Source organism: Squalius cephalus, assembly GCF_949319135.1.
Source record: "Squalius cephalus genome assembly, chromosome: 19".
Taxonomy (NCBI): Eukaryota; Metazoa; Chordata; class Actinopteri; order Cypriniformes; family Leuciscidae; genus Squalius; species Squalius cephalus.
Window position 1 is genome coordinate 12,259,072 of NC_137140.1, and position 22,126 is coordinate 12,281,197.

Here is a 22,126-nt window from a genome sequence, read left to right on the forward strand (position 1 = left end):
GAGGAGTGACGTGGGCCCTCTTTGGCTCGTTGAAGACAAGACGAGCTGAAGAAATTTAATTTTAATTTTGAGTTGTAACACATTTGGAAAACATTTGTGTCACAGGGGGCTTTTTATCCTTATCAAAACAAGAAATTAGGTCTCTGACCAGCATAACTGCATAAAACAGTACTTTAAAACAGTAGCATAAAATACTTAAAAAAAAATGTTTTTGATAAAGCAAAACATTCAAGAAATGATAGATATAAATACCACATGGTAGATAGACAACAAATGGTATCACATATTGTATTATTTGGCTTATTTTAGTAGCTCTTGCTTTGAAAAGACAACTTGAACTTGAAAGGACACATGCAAACCTAAGCAAATTAGGCTTTTTTTAACTCTTACCAGACACTCTGCATCTTTTCTTAGAAACGGTTTTGTCTATTCTAGGGTTTATGTTTTTTGCCATAGCCACTTTCAGCCACCGAGACTAGATGATGGTTCGTGAGGTGGGATCTGTGGGATGTCTTGGTCAGCTTCATTATGGAGAACATTTGCTCGCATGAGTAGGTGCTTTCGAACATATAGACATGATGCGTGCAGAGTGAAGGTGAAGCTGTGGCATTGATTCAGGGAGTAGAGGTGCAAACTCAGCTGACTTGTATCGGGTCTTTAGATGAGTATTACATTGCAATTTGATGAGTTCCAACTGCAAGTGCTCAGGCACAGTGTCAACATTAACTGCAAATGGATTTGCAGGTCAAGACTGAATTTCTGTCTTTCAAAATCAGCAAATCTCCTGCTGAATTCCACGTTCAATGTGTTCGATTTGTCGGCATACTCCATTCGGTAACGGGATAGTGACTGTGTCACTGACTGACTGACAAATAGGAAAGCGAGACAGGTTACCTTGGCGCATATTGCCCTCCATCATTTGAAACGCCTTCACGGAGTCCCTTCACAGCTCCCTCACTTTGACTGTCCATGCAAGTAAACATGTTTTATGTTTTAGTTCTTTGACTTTAAGCAGCCGCAGTTCCATTTCCATGCTTCCATATTGATCATGTTTCATTTCGAAATACCTTCTTAGATTATACTATTTGAAAACCGCAAGTGACTTTTGACATATGAGACACATTGGCTTTTCTTTGTATTCACAGAATAGCCTAAATCATTCCCATCTTGGTTGGAATTGTCAATATCAATCAATTGTCACAATCCACTTTTCTTTTTTAGCCATTGTGCTAGCCACCTTTAAAATCAGATAGCATTTACGTTGTTTACAGTTATTGGCATAAAATTAGCAAGTTGAGTGAAGTGCGACAGCACCACTTGCGTCTTAATGTTGTAATTGTCACAGACGTATCTATAAACAGTGCATGGGCCACATTAAATTAATTACCAGAATTTGTTGGCGGGCCTGATTAAAAGTCGTGACATGGCCCGTGGGCCTTGTAATTGACACGTGAGTTAGGTCCTTTTAAGGTTCTATTTTTTCTCTGAAATGTGTCTCTTTAGTTTTCAGTGGCATTGCATAAGTTGTAATTTTTACACTAAAGGTGCATAAGTTCTGATATGATTTATTATCCACTTCTTATAAGTGGTAAGTAGAAGAATCTGAGGACAGATGCCATACTTTATCTATATCCAATGCAATGCAGTGATATAACTAGCAAATTCTTTGAACTATGACACTACAAGCAAGAAATTTGCCACTAAAACAACTGTATCCATAGGATATATTCTTTGAAATTTGGCCATGTTTTGGTCATGCTCTTCACAAATGTGCATGGTTTCTGCTTGTAGCTGTTACATATTCCCTGTGTTTGTTTGTGGACTTTTATGTTACTTCCTGTCTTGAGTGCCATGTTGTAGTTCTATGTAGTTTTCCCCCTTCGATTAGTCTACCCAGGTGTGTCTTGTTACCTCATTATCTTGTTAAGCCTTGTGTTTCTCTTGTGCTTTGTCAGTTGATGTGGGCTGCAGAGCTTGGTCCACCATGGGTGTCATCTGTTAGCAGCACCCCAGCCACTGGACCAGTCTCATGGTGAAGAGGACTCATGTTCAGCTTGGCGTATATGCTGCTGATATCGGCGCGAGCAGCTGACATCCCGAGGCCTTCACCAGTCTCAGCGATCTCAAGCCCGCAGGCCGCTATGGACTCAAGCCCACCGATCTCAGCGTTTTCAAGACTGCCCGCCGCTACACTCTCAAGCTCGCCATTCTCAGCGTTCTCAAGCCTGCTGGTCTCAGCGCTTTCTAGCTTGCTGGCTGCTCCGCCGCCTTCCCGGAGGAAGATATTTTGTCTTTTGTTCTCCCTGTGGTGGCTACTGCCATTTTGTGTGTTTGGGCTGCACACACCTCGCCTGTTTCTCCCAAGGCGGCGGCATTGTCTTCTGAACTCTGTGTCCTCTGATTCCCCTGTTACAGCTGCGGGTGCCATTTCTGAACACTCTCTGTCCCCAGATGTCTCTGTTACAGCCATGGGTGCCAATTTTGAACTCTCTATGTCCCCTGAAGCCCCTGTTACAGCTGCGGGTGCCATTTTTGAACTTTCTGTGTCTCCAGATGTCTCTGTTACGGCCGTGGGTGTAATTTCTGAACTCTGTGTCCCCTGAAGCCCCTGTTACGGCCGCGGGGGCCGTTTCTGAACTCTCATTGGCTACGTTTACATGTACAACTTTGTTTCAATCGGACTGATTTCATTACGATTGATGAATCTGAATGTAGTGTTTACATGAACGCTAAACGTGATCGGGTTAATGTGCGCGTTTATATGTCACTAGCTTCAAATTGAAATCGATTTTTTGACATGCGCACCCTGCACAAATATACAGAGTTTCCCACTGTTTGTGCATACTAACTATTCTTCTACATTGGTTCTTTATTTGTTTTAAACAGCACACTTAATATTTATCCATTTCTGGTCATAATTTGGAGTAAATGAGCATATGAACCGTTGTGCCGTGCTGCTTATATTTATCAAGCAGTAAAAATGCCCCTGCCCGCGCCCAAAACCAGTCGTTTGTGGATGAGAATCCGAAACAAGGACTGGTGGGACATTGTCCTGCTCCACTTCACAGATGCTGAGTGAAAGGAGAATTTTAGAATGACGGGACACTCATTTTATATGACACTTTATTCAACAGGAAGAACAGCTCGTTTTGCGCGTCATACGTTATTATGCTATTTCAACGACATTGCACATATGCAGTCCTTTCAGTTTCGGTTTTCAATCCGATCAAGTGTTTACATGTTCTCTCAATTGGATTAGAAAAGGAATAAACCACCCCTTTCAATCCGATCGAAATTTCATCTGGATCAAGCTCAATCAGATCGATTAAGGAGTTTACATGGAGGCTTTTCGATTGAACCATCAATCCAATTACTAATAGATTATTTGGTTGCATGTAAACGAAGCCAGTGTCCTCTGACACCTTTGTTGTGGCCATGGAGGCCATTTCTGAACCCTCTTTTTCCCCCGATGGTGCCGTTACCGCCCTAGAGGCCGACTTTGAGTTCCCTGTGGCTGCTCTCTGTCAGCACTGTTATGGCCACAGACACTGAATTTGAACTTCCTGTCTGCACTGACTGCACTAACTGTTTGCCTGCCTGGACACGACCACGGAGTTTGCCCTTGAACTTCCTCGCCCTGTTATGGCCATAAGGGCCATCCCTAACCTATCTATGCTCTCCTTTGTAGTTCTCCAGCTCCACTGTGGTGGTCCTCAGCTACGCCTTGGTGACATTCAGCCCCACCAGCTACGTCGTGGTGGTCACTAGCAACATCTTCACCGTGGTGGTCTTCAACTCTGCAGTGGGGTTCTTCAGGCTCCTCTGCTCTGATGTGGTGGTCATCTGCTCCGCCATGGGGATATTTTGCCCCTTCTACTCTGCTGTGGTGCTCTTAAGGGAGGCTCTGTTATATTCCATGTGTGTGTTTGTGGACTTTTATGTTGCGTCCTGTCTTGAGTGCCATGTTGTAGTTGTTTGTACTTTTTCTCCCTTGATTCGTCTACCCAGGTGTGTCTCATTACCTCGTTATCTTGTTAAGCTTGTTTCCCCATGTGTATATATAGCCCTTGTGTTTAGTTACCCGTGTGCTTTGTTACCCGTGTTTCTCCTTTTCTTTTGCTTCTTTTTGTTTATTAAACACCCCTCACACTTAGATCATCGCCTCTGCCTGTTCACTCCCAACATGACAGTAGCTATATCTGATATTCTCCTCTTTATAATCTCTGATATTTATAACCCACTTAAAAAGCTTCAATGGCCCTCTCCAAATTGGCACCCTAAGCTTTCGCAGTCCACAGCTCCGTGACTGGTAGCAGTGTGCTGCTGCGGACTTGGCAGAAGTGTGCATCAAGGACCCATAGTAGCCTCAAACTTAAAATGATTAATGGAACACTGTACTGTCTCATGGACGTAATGAATATGCACATATGATGGCTATTGTAAGTCCACAAGACCACAAGTTCACATGAGGTTGGCATTTGGGAAAGGGCCAATGTTGGCTACTTTTTGTTGGTAGCTTGTAGTGCAGCTAACTACTTTTTTAAAAAAAAAATTATTTTATGGTTGCTGGACTGAAATTTAACTGCTTCATATTATGAATATCTTGTAGCCTAATAATTAGAGATGCACCGATTGATCCGCTGGTGACCGGAATTGGCCGATTTTCACGTGATCAGACTGAACGGCGACCGGCCGTGACATATGCCGATTTTATGCCGGTCAAATGCACTCGGGCTCCTCATGATTAACATCGCGCAACATCAGCATCACACATGCACACGGAACGCACATGTAGGAAACCTCGTGAATTACGGCCGTTTCAAGCATATTTTTTTCGGCGTGCATGTTAATCAATGAGTGCATTCACACCGGGAGCAGGAGCAGCGCGTGCATATTAATCAATGAGTGCATTCACACCGGGAGCAGGAGCGTCGCGTGAGCAGCAGTGAAGCGCAGGTTTCGCCGCCGAGTCTATTTTGTCTGCGCTGCTCAAGCTCAATTAAAGTGAAAGCACACTTTTGATGGACAAAATAAATATGATTTCAAACAAAAGTGTCCAAAATGCACAGAATGTGCATGTCTAGTGTGTTTTAACAAGAACTGAATTAGGTTATGTCAGAAAAGAAAATGAAAACTCAAAAATATTTATATAAAATGTACCTATTTAAACGTGTTTTTATTATTCAGTTTGGGTAAAAGGATATGGTATTTTATAAAAAATATATATAGAAAATAAATATTTGTGTGTGCTGTAAAGTGGATAGAAAAAAATTAAATCGGAATCGGCTAAAATCGGTATCGGCAGGTCAAACTCAATGAAAAATCGGAAATCGGAATCGGCCTAAAAAATCGGTGTATCTCTACTGATAATTCAAATACCATCTCAAGACCATACATATTTAATCATAATGCATACTGGATACATTGATAAAAAGAGAAATAATCTAATTTAAAAAACCCAATACTGAAATGATTGATAATCAACCATAATTGTTTTTGTTTTTTTGGACAATAATTTTTCTAAATCTATTAATTAATTGGGTAACACTTTATTTTAAAGTGACATAGTTAGATGTTACTACATGTACTCCGGTAATAGTAGATTGTGCATAATTACAAGTAACTAATCATAAACCAAACCCTGACCCTATCTGTAACTCTATAGTAGGTACATGTAGTAATTACATTGTAGTAATTAAAATTATTAGTTCGTCATAAGTAATATAATTCAACATCAACTTAAAATAAAGTGTATCCATTAATTGATCTGCACATACTATTATCTATTCATTCGCATGTTTAATTATTCGATTTATTAATATCTCAATGAATTTCTTGATTTTTTTTAAAACTCAAATATGGTCTGAAATCAGCTACCTTCATCACCCCTTACCTTCATCTCCAAATGGACAGCTGCATTTCACACAGCTAAAGCATTCTGGATGCCAGTTTTTGTCCAGCGCAGTCACCATTTTCTGAAAGGTAGAACAATAGGGACAAGGTAAGAATAGAGCCAGATAATACATTAAGCTATGGGAGTTGATACTGATTTACAAATAAGGATGAACAACTTCATACTACACATTTAGGGGGAGTAATGCCAAAAACAGTGTACTGTATGAGAAAACACTCAACAAATCTGTAATCTTTTCTCTGTGTTCTAATGCTGTATTCCCTTCTTTTTATGGACCACAAAAGGAGAATTAAAAAAAAAATGTCCTACTCACGCTAATCCATATAACGGCAGTGAATAGTGACCAGCATCAAGCTTTTTAAAAAAGACACAAAAGTATTACAGAATGATCCCATGCAACACGTGTAGTATATTCCAAGTGTTCTGGGGTATACAATATAAAATTGTATGTATAATTGATAAAAAATTCTGGCGTTGGTCTTTGCACTGTTATGCAACCTGTGCGTTCGTGTGACTCTATAAGTGCCACAGTTCACTCTGTCTCACCCAGGAAAAGCACACATGCCTAGAAATCCCCCAAAAAGTATACTTTCTTCAATGAGTTAAATATCTCCGGACCGGAACTATTTTTCTCTGATGACAGTCAGAATGAGTTGACAGATGTGAACGTGATAACTTCTTATTTCGACGAGCACAATGGATAAATTCACCTCAGAGAAGAAGGTTCATGGATTGTATTTCGTGTCACATTGTTGAAGCTATTGTTGAATAGCAGTGCCGTAATGGGAACAGTGGGGAAAACAAATATAAGGTCACATTAAGATTAGCTGATCCTCTGTCATTTTCATATAATCGCATGAAAAATATTGATATACATTGTCAGAGCTGGATCCTGCGAGGCCCTGTAAGGGAAATTTTACATTTAGACATGTGTTTGACTCTTAGATGTGTTTTTACTATTAGAAGTGTTCATTTTACTTAGATGTGTTCTTTACTTATAGATGTGAACCTTTTACTCATGTGTATCACTTGTATTAACATTTAACACTTATAGATGTGTTCTTTTACTTTAGATGTGTATCACTGGTATTAACATTGAACATTTAACATTGAACATGTATTTGTACTCGTGAAGCAGTTAAAGAAATATAATCATATAATCATTATTAAAGATATGTAACCAAGACTTTAGAAATGCATAAGTTAAGACAGGCTAGAAGGAACAAAATGTTCTGAGTGATAGAAAACTCAGTTACAACGTGACTGTGTACAACAAGAGGTCAAAGTGACCTATTGTACTTTAAAGTGTGAAAAGTATGTGCGTTGATTTGAGCAGCGTCGATCAAATTAGCGATAAGCAGAATGTGTGAAAACCAAGTAGCTTAAAAACAGGAACCTTTGCAGACTTGGGTATTGTGCTGTCTAGATAAATTTATGTGAGACAGGGGGGTCTTGAACAAAGATGTTTCCTTTTAAGGTAAACAAGACTGGATGCAACGGACCCAGGATGTGTTAAGGGTATATAATGATGCCAACTGGAAGTAGCTTTGCTCTTCTCATGACAGACATTCTCTGTATGTGAACTGCCAATTTCTTGCAAGAAATAAAAGATCTTGATACTTTGATTTTTCAAAGGTTTTTGCATTTGTCTCCTTCCTCCTCACTTTTCGAATAGAATTATTTCCACAACAAATGGCGACGAGGATGGGATAACCGTGAACCAACCGATCGCCGTGATAGAGGGACAATTGAATTGATCATCCCGAGAGACCAGCTCTGCGGCTCAAAATCCTCAAGTTTAAGGAGAGAGAATTGTTCTACTCATCACGACGAACGGAGGTGAACGTACTCCCAGAACTGAACTCACGAGGTCATCAAAAGACGGTGAGAGGAGAAAATTATTTACGTGGTAAATAAGAGATAAGAAATTATTTGCGTATTGAATATTTTTCCTAAAAGGGTCAGGAGTTTTGGAATAAGCCTGAAAGTAACTTCCAAAAGGATTTGAGAATAAGCCTGAAAGTAATAGTCTCAAATGCCAGGTGTTAATTGTTTTCCCAGAAGGGCCAGAGTTTGAGAAAGAGGGTTTCTCAAGCGTCCAAACAAGGGGCTGTTCGAAATAAGCCTGATAGTAATTTTCGGACATTTTAAGAAAGCACTTGTTTGGGAAAAAGACCTAACATCGACGGATGTGGGCATTTTGAAAGTCCTAAGTTGACGAATTTAGGCAGGCGTGGTGGCCACGCGGGGGGGAAGAATTAACACAGTAAATAAAGTAACGTGGTGACCACGTGAGAGAAAAGATTCAAATACGCAAATATAAATACTGTAGATAAACCCAATGGGTAATGAAAATTCGAAAAGCGTGGAGGAACAGGTTAATTTCTCTAAGGGCTCATATAAAGCTATGGATAAGGTAATGGGAACTTGGTATCATGCTTTTGTGCCGTTTTTGATAAGTCAATATGGATTTAACGGGGGTTTAAGTGTGTCACATTTAACTCAAACTAAAATAAATTGGGCGACTCATATTGTAAAAAAGAAGGACAAAGAGCAATATGATAAATGCGGTGAAATCATAGTAAAATGGTTGGATGAAGCAACACGCAGACAACAAAAACAAGTCTGTCGGGCTATCGCACCATTATACTCTGATGAGGAAAGACAGGAGGCTTCAAAGAAAGCACTAGTGAATCTTAAAAATGACTGTAGTGCTATTGCTGACTCTTCTTCTCCCTTTTTCGGTCACTACGCGAGAATGACGGTGGAGGACGAGGGATATCCGGCTCGCCATCCACCACCTGCTCTTTTTCCTGCCCCGGGGGAGGTTGCTCAAGCTGCGGGAGAGGTGCAAGCCAGCACACCAACTGCACCGCCGCCCGAATACACTCCAACAGAGGAAGGAAGAAGTGACGCATCGACAACGCGCTCTGGTGCACTGTTCAGAGAAGCCAAGCCACAGAAATGCAACAAAGACTTAGAAGACCTGCTAAGCACAAACATGAGAAACTTGACTTTGCACTCGCGAAGGCAGCAAAAAAGAAAAGTTGATCAAGATTCGACCAGAGCCACGTTAAGACGGCAAATGGGGCGGCAACAGACCCTGCGAAACCAACGTTATCAGACTGATGACTCAGAGACAGAGATAAAAAGTGAAAGCGATGATGACGACGAAAGTCTCCAGAATTTTCAGGCACCGATGCTCGAAGTGGCGGGACCAAATGGATCGGTTCTGGTGATGCGACCATGGACCCAAGAGGAACTGAAGCAAGCTTCTGAACACCTGCCAAACATCGAAGCAGGTGGGGCAAGACTGGGTGTTGATTTAGCTCTTTTCTGCAGAGAATTCAGACCGACTCTCGGTGAACTGTGGAGACTGCTGGTTTTGAGATATGGAGCAGTGCAGATGGCAAAAATGTCTGAGCACTGGCCAGAAGATGCCCGAATGATACATGTCGACTACAACCATCAGACAAACGGTGACTATAAAAATAAAGTCGAGGGAATCATCAACGCTTTACAGAAAGTATTTCCACGCACGATGGACATTAACCAAGTTCGTCAATGCATTCAAGGGAAAGATGAAACCACTGAAGCATATTTTCTTCGGCTGAAAGAGTGCTTTGATCGCCATGGTGGTATCGAAAAAAGACCACCACCAACAGGCCAGAATGCAGAAGCTATGGGGTCTGATCCTTATGATGACTATTTGAGAACTTTGTTCATGGATGGACTGGACAGAGAAATTTCAAAAGAAATTGAAAGAAGCTGTGTTGGATGGCAACTGGCCTCCACAGCTGAAATCAGACGACATGCAAAACATCACGAAACAATCATCAAGAAGCAGAAAACAGCCAAAATCACCAAACAAGACAAAGATCTTACTCTAGCTCTGATAGCGCTGCATAACAACAATCTCAAGCAAAACCACTATCTGCGCAACCAAAGTAGTAGTGGGGGAAGAGGCAGAGGACGGGGTCGTGGGAAAGATAGACATTTTTCACAAAACCAACAGCGTCCGGATCGGGACACTTGCTTTATCTGCGGACAAAAGGGACATTGGCGTGACACTTGTCCGCGGGCGGCGTTCAGCGCGGGGCAGGCAGACTGAGAGGGGGAGGGTGCGAGCAACGGGTTTCCTGACTCTCCATCAGATAAGTATCATTCTCCTTTCGTTTCTGACTCTGCTCTCTGCAATGAAGAAGTGCTTGCTAATGTTTTCTATAAGGCTAAAGATTCCTTACCTTTGATAGAAGTAAATGTTTTGGACAAAACATTATTATTTTTATTAGACACAGGAGCGAGTAATTCTATTATTCAAGAAACAGAATTAACACAACCTATTTCATATTCTGGGAAAATGACTTCTTCTAGAAGTGCGACTGGTCATGTGGTTATTGAACCATTCTCAACGCCGTTCGAGTGTTCAATTAATGAGAGAAAATTCAAGCACCGTTTCCTGATTTCTCAGTCATGTCCAGTTAATCTGATGGGAAGAGATTTAATGTGCAAACTGGGTATTTCTGTTCACTGTACTACTAAAGGGCTTCAGGCTGACATGAGAATGCTGCATTTAGAAGCAGAGGAAACCCATCTGTTTGTTTATGAATGGCAAGTTTCTAACACGTGTCTGACCACAAAGGCTCATGACAGAGTGTTGTCATCATCTGATTTTATGAATGATTCAGATCTGCATTGTACTTCACATGTCAGCATTGAACCTGATGATGAATTTGAGCAGCGTTGGTTTAATGTTGATGTGGAAAATATAAAGACAGATTACTTGTATTGGACAAACCACTGGTGTGTTTTGGGTGTGAAACTGACTGACAATCAGGCAATGTTTTATGACGTGGAAGATGCACAGCCTCATATCTCACTGGCTAAACCAGTGAAGGCTGAATGGCGTGACGCAGGTCCCTTCATGGCCAAGTGCCATGAACTGACCGACTGGGTCATAATAGATCAACAAAGAATGATCTGCCAAAGTGAAAGTACCGGATGGTTTAAACAACCGTGTCATAAAACATTGAGAGGTTTGAGATCAGTCACAGTGTTGGAGGAGGAAGTAAACTTTGACAGTCTAACTTTATTGCATCTCCCTATCATCCCTGAGGGGTTGGAGGGAGTTCCGAGTTGTCTGTGGGCTAAAGATAAGTATGATGTGGGTCTGATTGCAGGTTGTGAGCCTGTTCGAATCAAACCTAAATCTGATTATCGACCAAAGAAAATGCAGTATCCATTGAAAAAGGAAGCGATTGAAGGCATTACGCCAGTGTTTAATTCTTTGTTGGAAAAAGGGGTCATTGTTGAGTGTCCGGACTCACCTGTCCGCACTCCCATTTTTCCGGTAAAGAAAATTAGGGACGCAAATCAAGCTGTTGAATATAGATTTGTCCAGGATCTTAAAGCGGTTAATGACGCCGTGGAGGCTCGCGCTCCAAACGTACCGAACGCTTATACGATCCTCGCTCAAATTCCGGCTGACACTAAGTGTTACACGCTTGTTGACATTTCAAATGCGTTTTTCAGCGTTCCAGTGCATCCTGACTCACAATTTTGGTTTGCTTTTAATTTCAATGGTAAAGCATACACCTTTACACGATTGTGTCAGGGTTTTTGTGAAAGTCCAACAATATTCAACGAAGCTTTAAAACGCAGTTTAGAAGATTTGATACTTCCACCTGGCGTGGCTCTGTTGCAGTATGTTGATGACTTGTTACTTTGCTGTCCAAACGAACAGGTCTGTAAGCAGGCTACAATCACATTGTTAACCTACTTGGCAGAACGGGGCCACAAGGTCAACCCAAGTAAAGTAGCTATAAATCAATCCAAAGTTACCTTTTTAGGTCACGTGTTGACAGCAAATGGGAAGTCATTATCTGACAAAAGGGTCACGGCAATTCAAAACATTCCTAAACCGATCACGAAAAAGCAAATGATGTCGTTTTTGGGAATGACTTCGTATTGCAGAACATTCATTCCTAGCTACAGTGAAAAGGAAGGGCCTCTGTCAGCATTAATATACGGGCAGGAAATGGCAGCCTCTGACAAACTGAAATGGACCGAAGAGGCAGAAAGGGCTTTTTGCGAAATGAAACAAGCTTTGCAGAGTTCTCCTACCCTCGGAATTCCGAATCCAGAGAAAAAGTTTACGCAGACAGTAGCTGAAAAAGATGGTTATATGTCTTCTGTCTTGTTACAAGAACATGCTGGGAGACAGAGACCTGTAGCGTACTTTTCCACCAGGTTAGACGCAGTTGCAAGGGGACTTCCTGCTTGTCTGAGAGCTGTGGCGGCAGCGGAGAGAGCTGTGATGGCTTCCAGAGATTTTGTGGGTTTCAGTGACTTAACACTGCTTGTACCACATGCTGTGTCTCTGATTTTGTTAGAACAAAAGACTTCTCACTTATCTGCAGCTCGCTGGCTGAGATATAATTTTGTGCTGCTAGAAATGCCTAACATTACTGTAAAACGATGTAATGTTTTGAATCCCGCAAATCTGCTCCCCACAGAGGAAGACGGAGAACCACACTGTTGTGTTTCAGCTTTGGAACAGATATGTAGTCCACGACCAGACTTGACAGACGAGGCTTTACCCAACAGTGACATGATTCTTTTTGTGGATGGATCATCCAGCAAAGATGCTTTTGGCAAGAACAGAGCAGGTTATGCAGTTGTTTCATTAACTGAGGTTCTGGAACAACAACCACTGCCATCACATTTTTCTGCACAAGCTGCTGAATTGGTTGCTCTGACTGCAGCATGCAAATTGGCAAGTGGCCAACGTGTTACAATTTACACTGACTCAAGGTATGCTTTTGGTGTTGTACATGACTTTGGCTCGTTGTGGAGACATCGAAAGTTTTTGAAAGCGGATGGTAAGCCAATATTGAATCACCAGCTAGTGGGTCAATTATTGGATGCTTTGATGTTACCAAAAGAAGTGGCAGTGTGCAAATGTCTGGCCCATACTTCAGGCAGTGATGATGTTTCTAAAGGAAACAGACAAGCTGATTTAGCTGCAAAGGCTGCGGCTCTGCTTCCTGTTCAGATAACCACAGCAGCACGGCTGGATGAGGAACTAGGGGACATAGAAGCTATGCAGCAGCATGCATCTGCTGATGACAAGAGAAAATGGAGAGATGCAGGCTGTGTGTATAAAAATAATCAGTGGTGGGGCCCCAATGAAAAACCATGTTTACCTTCTCATTTCTTTCAGGCATATGCGAAACTGACACACGGTTTGGACCACGCTTCCAAGACAGGAATGTTTTCCATTATGAAAAATAACTGGTTTACCAAAGGTTTTTCCACAGTGGCAGCAGATTTTTGCAGCAGATGTCTGATTTGCGGAACGAACAATGTGGCCAGGGGTCAGGCAATGAGACAGGCGGGGCATCCCAGGCCGCCAAGACCATTCTCACATGTAATGCTTGATTATATTGAGTTGACACAATCAGATAAAAAGAAATACTGCATAGTTGCTGTAGATCTTTTTTCAGGATGGGTTGAAGTTTTACCAACAGCAAAAGCAGATGCACAAGGGGTGGCAAAATTACTCCTACAGGAGATAATCCCACGATGGGGAATTCCTGAAAGATTATCAAGTGATAATGGCTCACATTTTGTGAACAGTGCAATTTCAGCAGTTGAAGCGTTTCTGGGTACACCCTGGAAACACTTTTGTTCCTATCATCCAGAATCAGCTGGAGCGGTAGAGAGACAGAACCAGGTTCTGAAAAACAAGTTGGTAAAAATTTGCGATGAGACAGGGCTCTCATGGCCTAAGGCTCTGCCCATTGCTTTGACTTATATGAGAATGAGAAAGAGGGGGCGAGCACAACTCTCACCATTCGAGATTCTGTTTGCTCGTCCACCTCACATGGGCTGGGAACCACACAAACCTAGACCACTGCCTGACACCACTCTTTGTGAACATGACATGTTGCAATATTGTGTTGAACTGGATAAGGTGTTCTGTGATATCTCAAAACAGGTACAGGCAGCGGCTCCAGAACCGGCTGAGACAGCCCTGCACAGCATCAGACCAGGTGATTTCGTGCTGATAAAGGATCTGAGGCGGAAACACTGGAGAGCAAAACGGTGGCAGGGACCATTTCAAGTTTTGCTGACAACTCACACTGCAGTGAAAGTCGAGGAGAGGGCTCCGTGGATTCACGGGACGCACTGTCGGAAAGTGCCAGCTCCTGCGGTAGCTGCAGCGGAAGAAGAATCCCAGGTATCAGCTCATGCGGTAGCTGCAACGGAGGACGAATCCCAGGCATCAGCTCATGCGGTAGCTGCAACGGAAGAAGAATTCCATATACAGCCAACGAGTACCTAACAGGTTACAGACTAAAGGGTGCGGCTTGTCATCCTGTAAGTTTCCAATTCAAACACTATCATCTCTGGAGGGAGGACGAATCTTTAATTGAAGACGATTCAGCCATTCTAGGAATCGTTAGAACTGCGTCAAGAACTTTGTGGAGTTTTGATGGTGAGGGCATTGGAGTGACTTGTCTATTAATAGCCACCAGACCTGCCCTGAGACCAACAATAGATAGAGAAAAGGGACTCATATCTTTTACACAACAACATTTTCTTGCCTGGCAAGGTTGTAAATTGTGGGAATATGCTACTAAATCTTATCCTCTTAACTAGTTTGACCATAGGTCTAGCACAGGATGGTAGTATACAGGTACAAATGACAAAGGGGAAAGAAAGTAAACTGATTATAATATGTGATCCTATTTCAGCAGCAGGACCTGGATATAATCCCACCAGCTTGAGCAAATGGGGCAAAGCCATGTATTTTTGTAAAGAACCATGTGAATGGCTAGATGTATACGGGGGTAATAAAGATGCTATGCTTGATGGTTTAATGACGAAAGCAGACTATAAATCACCTAATAGTCAAATCAGAAAGATGATTTCAGGTCTTATTGAATTCGAAGAAATCACTGAAAACCGTAAAATTAAATTAAAAGTCACTCTGTCAACAGGAAACGATGGTGTAACTCAGTGGGAAGGAAAATTTTTCTGTGCATGGTGGACAGCAGGTACTGACACTTATGTTCCAATAGACATTACAATGGTAGATCCACCAACGGAAACCCATAGCTTGTCTGAACTGATAACTCATTCTAGCATACCTGAAGAAGAAGATGCTGAATTAGAAAGACAGTTTAATTTGCATCATGAAGACACGACTATTGCACATAGCAGAATACAATGTGGGGGCAATAGAGCGTGTATGTTAAGTTTACTTCAACGACAAGCTTTGGAAATTAATCAATCATGTTGGTGGTGTCTGAGAATGGATAGGACCTGGAGGGTTCATCCGTTAAGATCAACTAATTTAGGAGAATTAAAAGGATTAATTCCGTGTGCTATGTGGAAATTACTGAATGGAATAAACATTGACGGAACTGAATCAATGTCTCAAAAGGGGGTTGCGTGTCAGAATCCATCAGAACACAGTACCAAAGACTTTGACAATGTATGGGCAGTAAAACCGCAATTAGGCGACGTTTGTTTATGCAAATTAGAGTTCCAAAGAGGGGCAATAATGACAGGGACATCCCATTGCAAAACTACGATAACAATGCATAATAACAAATGTATAACATCAGATGGTGTGTTTATTGCGTGTCCAGGTAACGACGATGATCTAAGAGAAACTACGGCTGGAACAGTATGGGTCTGCGGTCAAACTGCTTTCCATTCCCTTCCGAAGAACTGGATGGGGTGCTGTTATCCAGGACTTTTAGATGTAGGAACGGACGTTTATATAAATAAAGAAAATGACGATAAGCAAATTTCTACGAGATCGAAAAGAGGCTTAGCTGATGAAAAGATACCGATAATGTTTCAAGGTACCAAACTTTGGAATCCGTGGACAAGTAGAATATCGATGACCGGATGGTCTTTCCTTGTCGGGGCGGGTACTGCTGCTAGCTTGTTAAAAATAAATGGCTTAGCCTGGCAAGTGTTACGCTTAGCTAACGAAACTGAAGATGCTTTAGGACAACTAAACTATGAACTTAGAGGCGTCAGACAGGCAGTCGTACAACATCGTATCGTACTTGACATCCTCACGTCAGAGCGAGGGGGCGTGTGCAAAATGTTAGGGACTTCCTGTTGCTTCAATCTGCCTGACGTCTATCAAAATGTAACAGATATAATAGAGCACATGAAACTGGCTGTGGCCACTCCACCAGAAATGTCATCTTCTCTGGATGTTTGGTTTTCTGGCCTCCAGGGGTGGACTAAATGGGTGATAAGTACTGTTATGCCGATAGCATGTTTGATTTTGATTTTGATTTTGATGATCCCATGTTTGATGAATTGTATCTCTACAATCACTGCTAGAACAGTGTCTACCACGATGGTTAGAATAACTACAGGAGAGTACGTCACAATGATACGTAGGGAACCTGAGGCGGATGCCACAGTGCCCGAGACTGAAGAATATGAGAATGAGAGCGAACATGCGTTTGACTAAGAAATGAAGTAGCCATGGGAAAAATTTACTTGATGTAAATTACTATGATTATGGAGAAGTAAATGTCAAATTTTGTGTGTATGTTCTTTGAAAATGAACATGGGGTGGATTGTAAGGGAAATTTTACATTTAGACATGTGTTTGACTCTTAGATGTGTTTTTACTATTAGAAGTGTTCATTTTACTTAGATGTGTTCTTTACTTATAGATGTGAACCTTTTACTCATGTGTATCACTTGTATTAACATTTAACACTTATAGATGTGTTCTTTTACTTTAGATGTGTATCACTGGTATTAACATTGAACATTTAACATTGAACATGTATTTGTACTCGTGAAGCAGTTAAAGAAATATAATCATATAATCATTATTAAAGATATGTAACCAAGACTTTAGAAATGCATAAGTTAAGACAGGCTAGAAGGAACAAAATGTTCTGAGTGATAGAAAACTCAGTTACAACGTGACTGTGTACAACAAGAGGTCAAAGTGACCTATTGTACTTTAAAGTGTGAAAAGTATGTGCGTTGATTTGAGCAGCGTCGATCAAATTAGCGATAAGCAGAATGTGTGAAAACCAAGTAGCTTAAAAACAGGAACCTTTGCAGACTTGGGTATTGTGCTGTCTAGATAAATTTATGTGAGACAGGGGGGTCTTGAACAAAGATGTTTCCTTTTAAGGTAAACAAGACTGGATGCAACGGACCCAGGATGTGTTAAGGGTATATAATGATGCCAACTGGAAGTAGCTTTGCTCTTCTCATGACAGACATTCTCTGTATGTGAACTGCCAATTTCTTGCAAGAAATAAAAGATCTTGATACTTTGATTTTTCAAAGGTTTTTGCATTTGTCTCCTTCCTCCTCACTTTTCGAATAGAATTATTTCCACAACAGCCCCTGGACATACGTCTTGGGAGATCCCCCAACACCTTCCTTCCCTATAGTTGCAGACCTTTGTCCTTAAGTGAGGGATAGAAAAAAGTTAATTATGGCAGTTCTCTCATGACAACTCTCAGAGAGATTGGCATGGTAATGGTAATGGATATGGCAATGTTAATGCATCTGGTCTTGGCGGAACAGATCTGCTATGCCGCTGCTGCTGCAGAGCAAGTACAGAGACTTGATACTACCAATACATTCACAGACATTGCTGTGAGCATGTAAGACATGCTGCTGCTGCACATGTCACATACATGAAATAACCCCTGCAGCAGATCTATACAGGTGGAGCTGGGGAAGGTGGATGATTTCTGAAAGCGTGCTGTAGACTGCTAACAGCAACACAACCGGTATTTGTTTAAAAGTTAAGCCGCAACTCATTGACCACTGATGCAACAGAAACCAATCAGCTGCTCTATATAGATTTTGGCTGCGTTCACACTGCAGGGCTTAATGCTCAATTCCGATTTTTTGAAAATATTCGATTTTTTTGCAAGGCCGTTCACATTTCCAATTAAATGCGACCTTTTGTGATCTCCTGTGTGAACGTGAAATGACCCAGAAGTGACCCGCATGCGCAGAAGAGTACTCAACGGTCAACGACATCACTTGTTGTTTGCGGAAGTAGCTAAACTTCAACTAACTGTGATTCACACACACACAACACACGAGCGCGCGCAACGACCGTTACACAAGAGCCAGACAGCAGCCGCTGACCTATCTAATATCAGCACAAATAAGTTAACATAACGTTAGTCTACTCTTATTCACATTGGATATATCATGATGGTGGCCGTGGGCTTTTTTTTTTTTTTTTTAATTAACTGGCTCGTCGAGGTCGACCCGTTCGGCAGATTTACCTCAGCTCGACGAATATGCAGTCCGTTTTCAAACCGACGACTACTTCAACGCAGAATTATGACGTTTGTAGTGTATCAATGACGTGCGGGTCGGATACATGCGACCTGGCCGTTCAGACTGAAGTCGCATTTCAAAAGATCGGATACGTATCGGATTTGGACCACATACCCAAGTGGCCTGGGTCGCATTTGAAAAGAATTATTATATAATTATAGAACACTGAAGCAAACATTTTTCTTCAAAAAAATACATTATCATTTGAACATGAACAACAAATGCAAACAATGTAACAAGTAGTGGCAACTGTCTTGTACTAACAGTGCAATAAAATAGACTGAGTGTAAATGAACAAACGGTGCAAATAATGTTATACAAATTGAGGAAAATATACTGAGTGAAAATAGTGCAAATAATCTTCACAAACTAAATGCAGATATAGAGAATTTCAATGAGTTTGAAATTGTGTGTCAATAGCGTGACAGGTTCTGCTTTGGGCTCAGGACAAGTTCCTGTCCCTCAGGGCGATTTACATTCCTGGAAGCACAAATGTAGGAGCAGATCTATTGTCCAGACGGGAGGTCACAGACGGGGATTGGAAGCTTTATCCCGATGTGGTCATTCAGATCTGGGAAAGATATTACGAAGCAGAGGTGGACCTTTTTGCTTCAAACAGTGCAATGTCCCCACTACTTTTCACTGACTCCTCCAGCCCCCCTGGGTCTGGACGCCATGGCCCATGCATGGCCCAGGAAGCGTCTATATGCGATCCCACCGATCGCCCTGCTCCTGGGAGTCCTGGCGAAGGTCTGTCAACAAGGGTCAAGCCTCTTGCTAATAGCGCCTCATTGAGACCACTTAATAGAGACACCCTTTGACCACTTGCTTCATTCATGGAGCCAGGCGACTGAGGCCTCCTGTCAGAGTCAAAGTTCCTTCATGGGACTTAGCCATGGTCCTTGAGGGGTTAGTCGACAACCCATTTGAACCACTAGAGTCAGCGCCGGTCAAGCTTCTGACTCTAAAAATGGTTTTCCTTATGGCTATCTCGTCACTAAAGAGGATTGGGGATTTGCAGGCTCTCTTGGTTTTGCCATCCTGCTTAGACTTTGCCCCTGGACTAGTTAAGGCTATTTTGCACTCTCACCCAGACTATCTCCCAAAAGTAAAATTTTCGACCATACATCCGGTCGTCCTTGAAGCCTTCTGTCCCCCGCCATTCACTTTGCCGGAGCAGGTGAAACTCCACTTACTGTGTCCAGTTTGTGCTCTTCAGATTTACGTCAACTGCACTAGCCAGTGGCGTAAGTCAGATGAGCTGTTCATTTGTCATGGGGGCCGTAACCGGGGGTGGCCACCACAAAGCAGACTATGATGCTATCGCCTAAGCCTATGAGGCGCACAGTCAAGCTTCATCTTCGACCCCTTACCCACATCTCGCCTAGACTACTGTAATGTTCTTTTTTATGGACTACCAGCACACTCTATCTCACGTTTGCAATATATTCAAAACTCTGCCGCAAGATTGCTAACTTACACTAAACGATCTGCTCATATCACTCCAATTCTGTTCAACCTCCACTGGCTACCCGTGTCTTCTCATATTACTAACAAAATTCTTCTGCTTACCTTTAAGTCACTCAATGGTCTTGCTCCTTCCTATCTCTCTGACTTAATTTCTCCTTATATTCCCCCTCGACCTCTCCGATCTTCTGGCTTTGAACTCCTCTGTGAGCCGAGATTCCGTCTTTCATCTATGGGTGGCAGGTCTTTCTCCGTTATAGCCCTTAAGCAATGGAACTCTCTTCCCCTGGCTCTTAGGACAACAACCACGCTGCATGGATTTAAGTCTAAACTCATAACCCATTTGTTTAAACAGTATTATCAGTCATAACATGTTTTTCTTAAAAATTTTCCATAACTCTGTATTACAATCATAATGTTTCCTTATGTACCATTAGTCTTTTGCATCTGACCTTTGCTTCAACTGCCCACCTTCTATGCTGTCTGTAAATAGTGTTATAATGTTGTTTTTTTGTTTTTGTTTGTATTCCAACTGCAATGCGATATGCAACTGCAATCACTCATTTCTTGGACTGGGCAAATGTCTATTGTCCATTTATATATGAACTGATTGTTTGTTCTGTACTTTTATTGTGAAGCGTCCTTGAGCTTGGGAAAGGCGCTGTAAATTAAACATATTATTATTATTATTATTATTATTATTATTATTATTATTATTAGGGCTCATTCTACCAAGGGGGTTGCATCATCCAGGGCTTTAGCAAGAGGCTCCCCATTGCAGCAAGTATGTGATGCTGGTCCTATCCGCATACATTTATCAGATTCTACAGTTTGGATGTTCACATTACTCCGGGCTCTCACGTCCTTGAGTCGGCATCCCAAGCTCATGTCTGAGACCCTTCTTGTGTTTGTGTGCACACACCAGAGGCGGACAGAGTACACAGCTTCATTACTTGAGTAAAAGTACAGATACCCCTTGCTAAATTTTACTCAAGTACAAGTAAAAGTACTACAGTCAGATGTCTACTTAAGTAAAAGTACTGAAGTACTTGTTTTTAAAAGTACTTGAGTACCAAGAGTACAAGAGTACATTTTCTAAATATTGCATTACTACTGCCATAGTGCTTACATTTATGTACAGAAACGTCCTACATGGAGTTATGAAAAATGTTAATGTTAATACTAGGGGTGGAACGGTACACAGAAGTCACGGTTCGGTTCATACCTCAGTTCAGACATCACGGTTCGGTACGAGTTCGGTACAATGGAGGGAAAAGCAAAACAAAAATGCAGAAGGCAATTTTTTTTTTATTGTGCATGTCTCAGGCTGTACCACCTAGTGTCATACAGTCTCTCCCCTGAGCTAGCTGCAACAGCCTGCCCTGAAGTGTGTAAAGTAAGATGTAAACAAAATAAGACAATCAGCTATAAAACGTACTCGGTTACTAACGTAACCTCGGTTCTCTCTAGAAGAGGGAACGAGTACTGCGTTTTATCAAAACGCTACGGGAAAAGTCTCTTTTCACGAAACACTGAAGCAAAAAATTATCCTTTAATTTTCATATATGTAAAACGCGTTGCGGCAGCAGCAGTCAGCTATGGCGAGACGGCTTGCTCGCTCATTGGCTGCTCTGCGGCAACTGCATAAGCCTATCGAGCGAGGCCTGAGATGACGTCCTGCCAATGAGGGCGCTTCGCGCCCTCCTCGCCACTTCCCGCCGAAACGGGCGTGGCTTACCTCTATAAAAGGAGCTCGAGAAGGCTGATTCACTTGATTTTGATCGCCGAAGCGAACCAGAGTGAACCGTACGCACGGCAGAGAACGCAGTACTCGTTCCCTCTTCTAGAGAGAACCGAGGTTACGTTCTCTTACGAGAGTTCTCTCGTACTGCGTTTTATCAAAACGCTACGGGAACCCCTTGCAAAACGCCGTGCGTGCTGGGATAAAAACACTGATCACCGGAAGCTATTTCAGGCATACAGTGCATAATCACCAGATTGACTCACACAGAGTCAGGGAATAAGGGTGAGAGCCTTAATTCCCTATACTGTAGCGTCGTAGAATAGACATGTCCACAGACGCAAGTATACCATCACATAGAGAGGGTAGGGAACCTGAACTAATGTGGGAAATGTGGGTCTTACACAGTTCTGCCCAAGATAGTCGGTAGCGCATTGCGCATGGGTTTCAGCGGTCTGACTAGACGGCTGAACAGATTACACCGACAAAAGCTTAGCCTGTAAGGCGGGAACCTCTAGGTTATAAAACCTGATAAATGTAGACGGAGAGGCCCAGCCTGCCGCCGTACATATATCCTGTAGGGAAATCCCGTTGGACCAAGCCCACGAAGAAGCAACGCTTCTCGTAGAGTGCGCTCT

General features: G+C 42.1%; 1 protein-coding gene and 1 long non-coding RNA gene across 3 annotated transcripts in view; one reads left to right on the forward strand and one right to left on the reverse strand.

The window, feature by feature from the left end:
- LOC307146803 overlaps positions 1 to 17,262 on the forward strand; it is a 31,775-nt gene extending 14,513 nt beyond the window's left edge. The window contains exons 2-3 of the long non-coding RNA XR_013819160.1: positions 7,590 to 7,798; positions 13,914 to 17,262. This is a non-coding gene — a long non-coding RNA (uncharacterized lncRNA). The remainder of the gene's footprint in view (positions 1 to 7,589; positions 7,799 to 13,913) is intronic.
- The window catches only part of LOC307146792 (transforming growth factor beta-1-induced transcript 1 protein-like), a 141,286-nt gene that overhangs the window by 13,159 nt on the left and 106,001 nt on the right, over positions 1 to 22,126 (reverse strand). For both annotated transcript variants that reach the window (XM_079851082.1, XM_079851081.1), the window contains one exon: positions 5,894 to 5,975. In XM_079851082.1, coding sequence (XP_079707208.1) covers positions 5,894 to 5,975 — 82 coding nt within the window. The remainder of the gene's footprint in view (positions 1 to 5,893; positions 5,976 to 22,126) is intronic.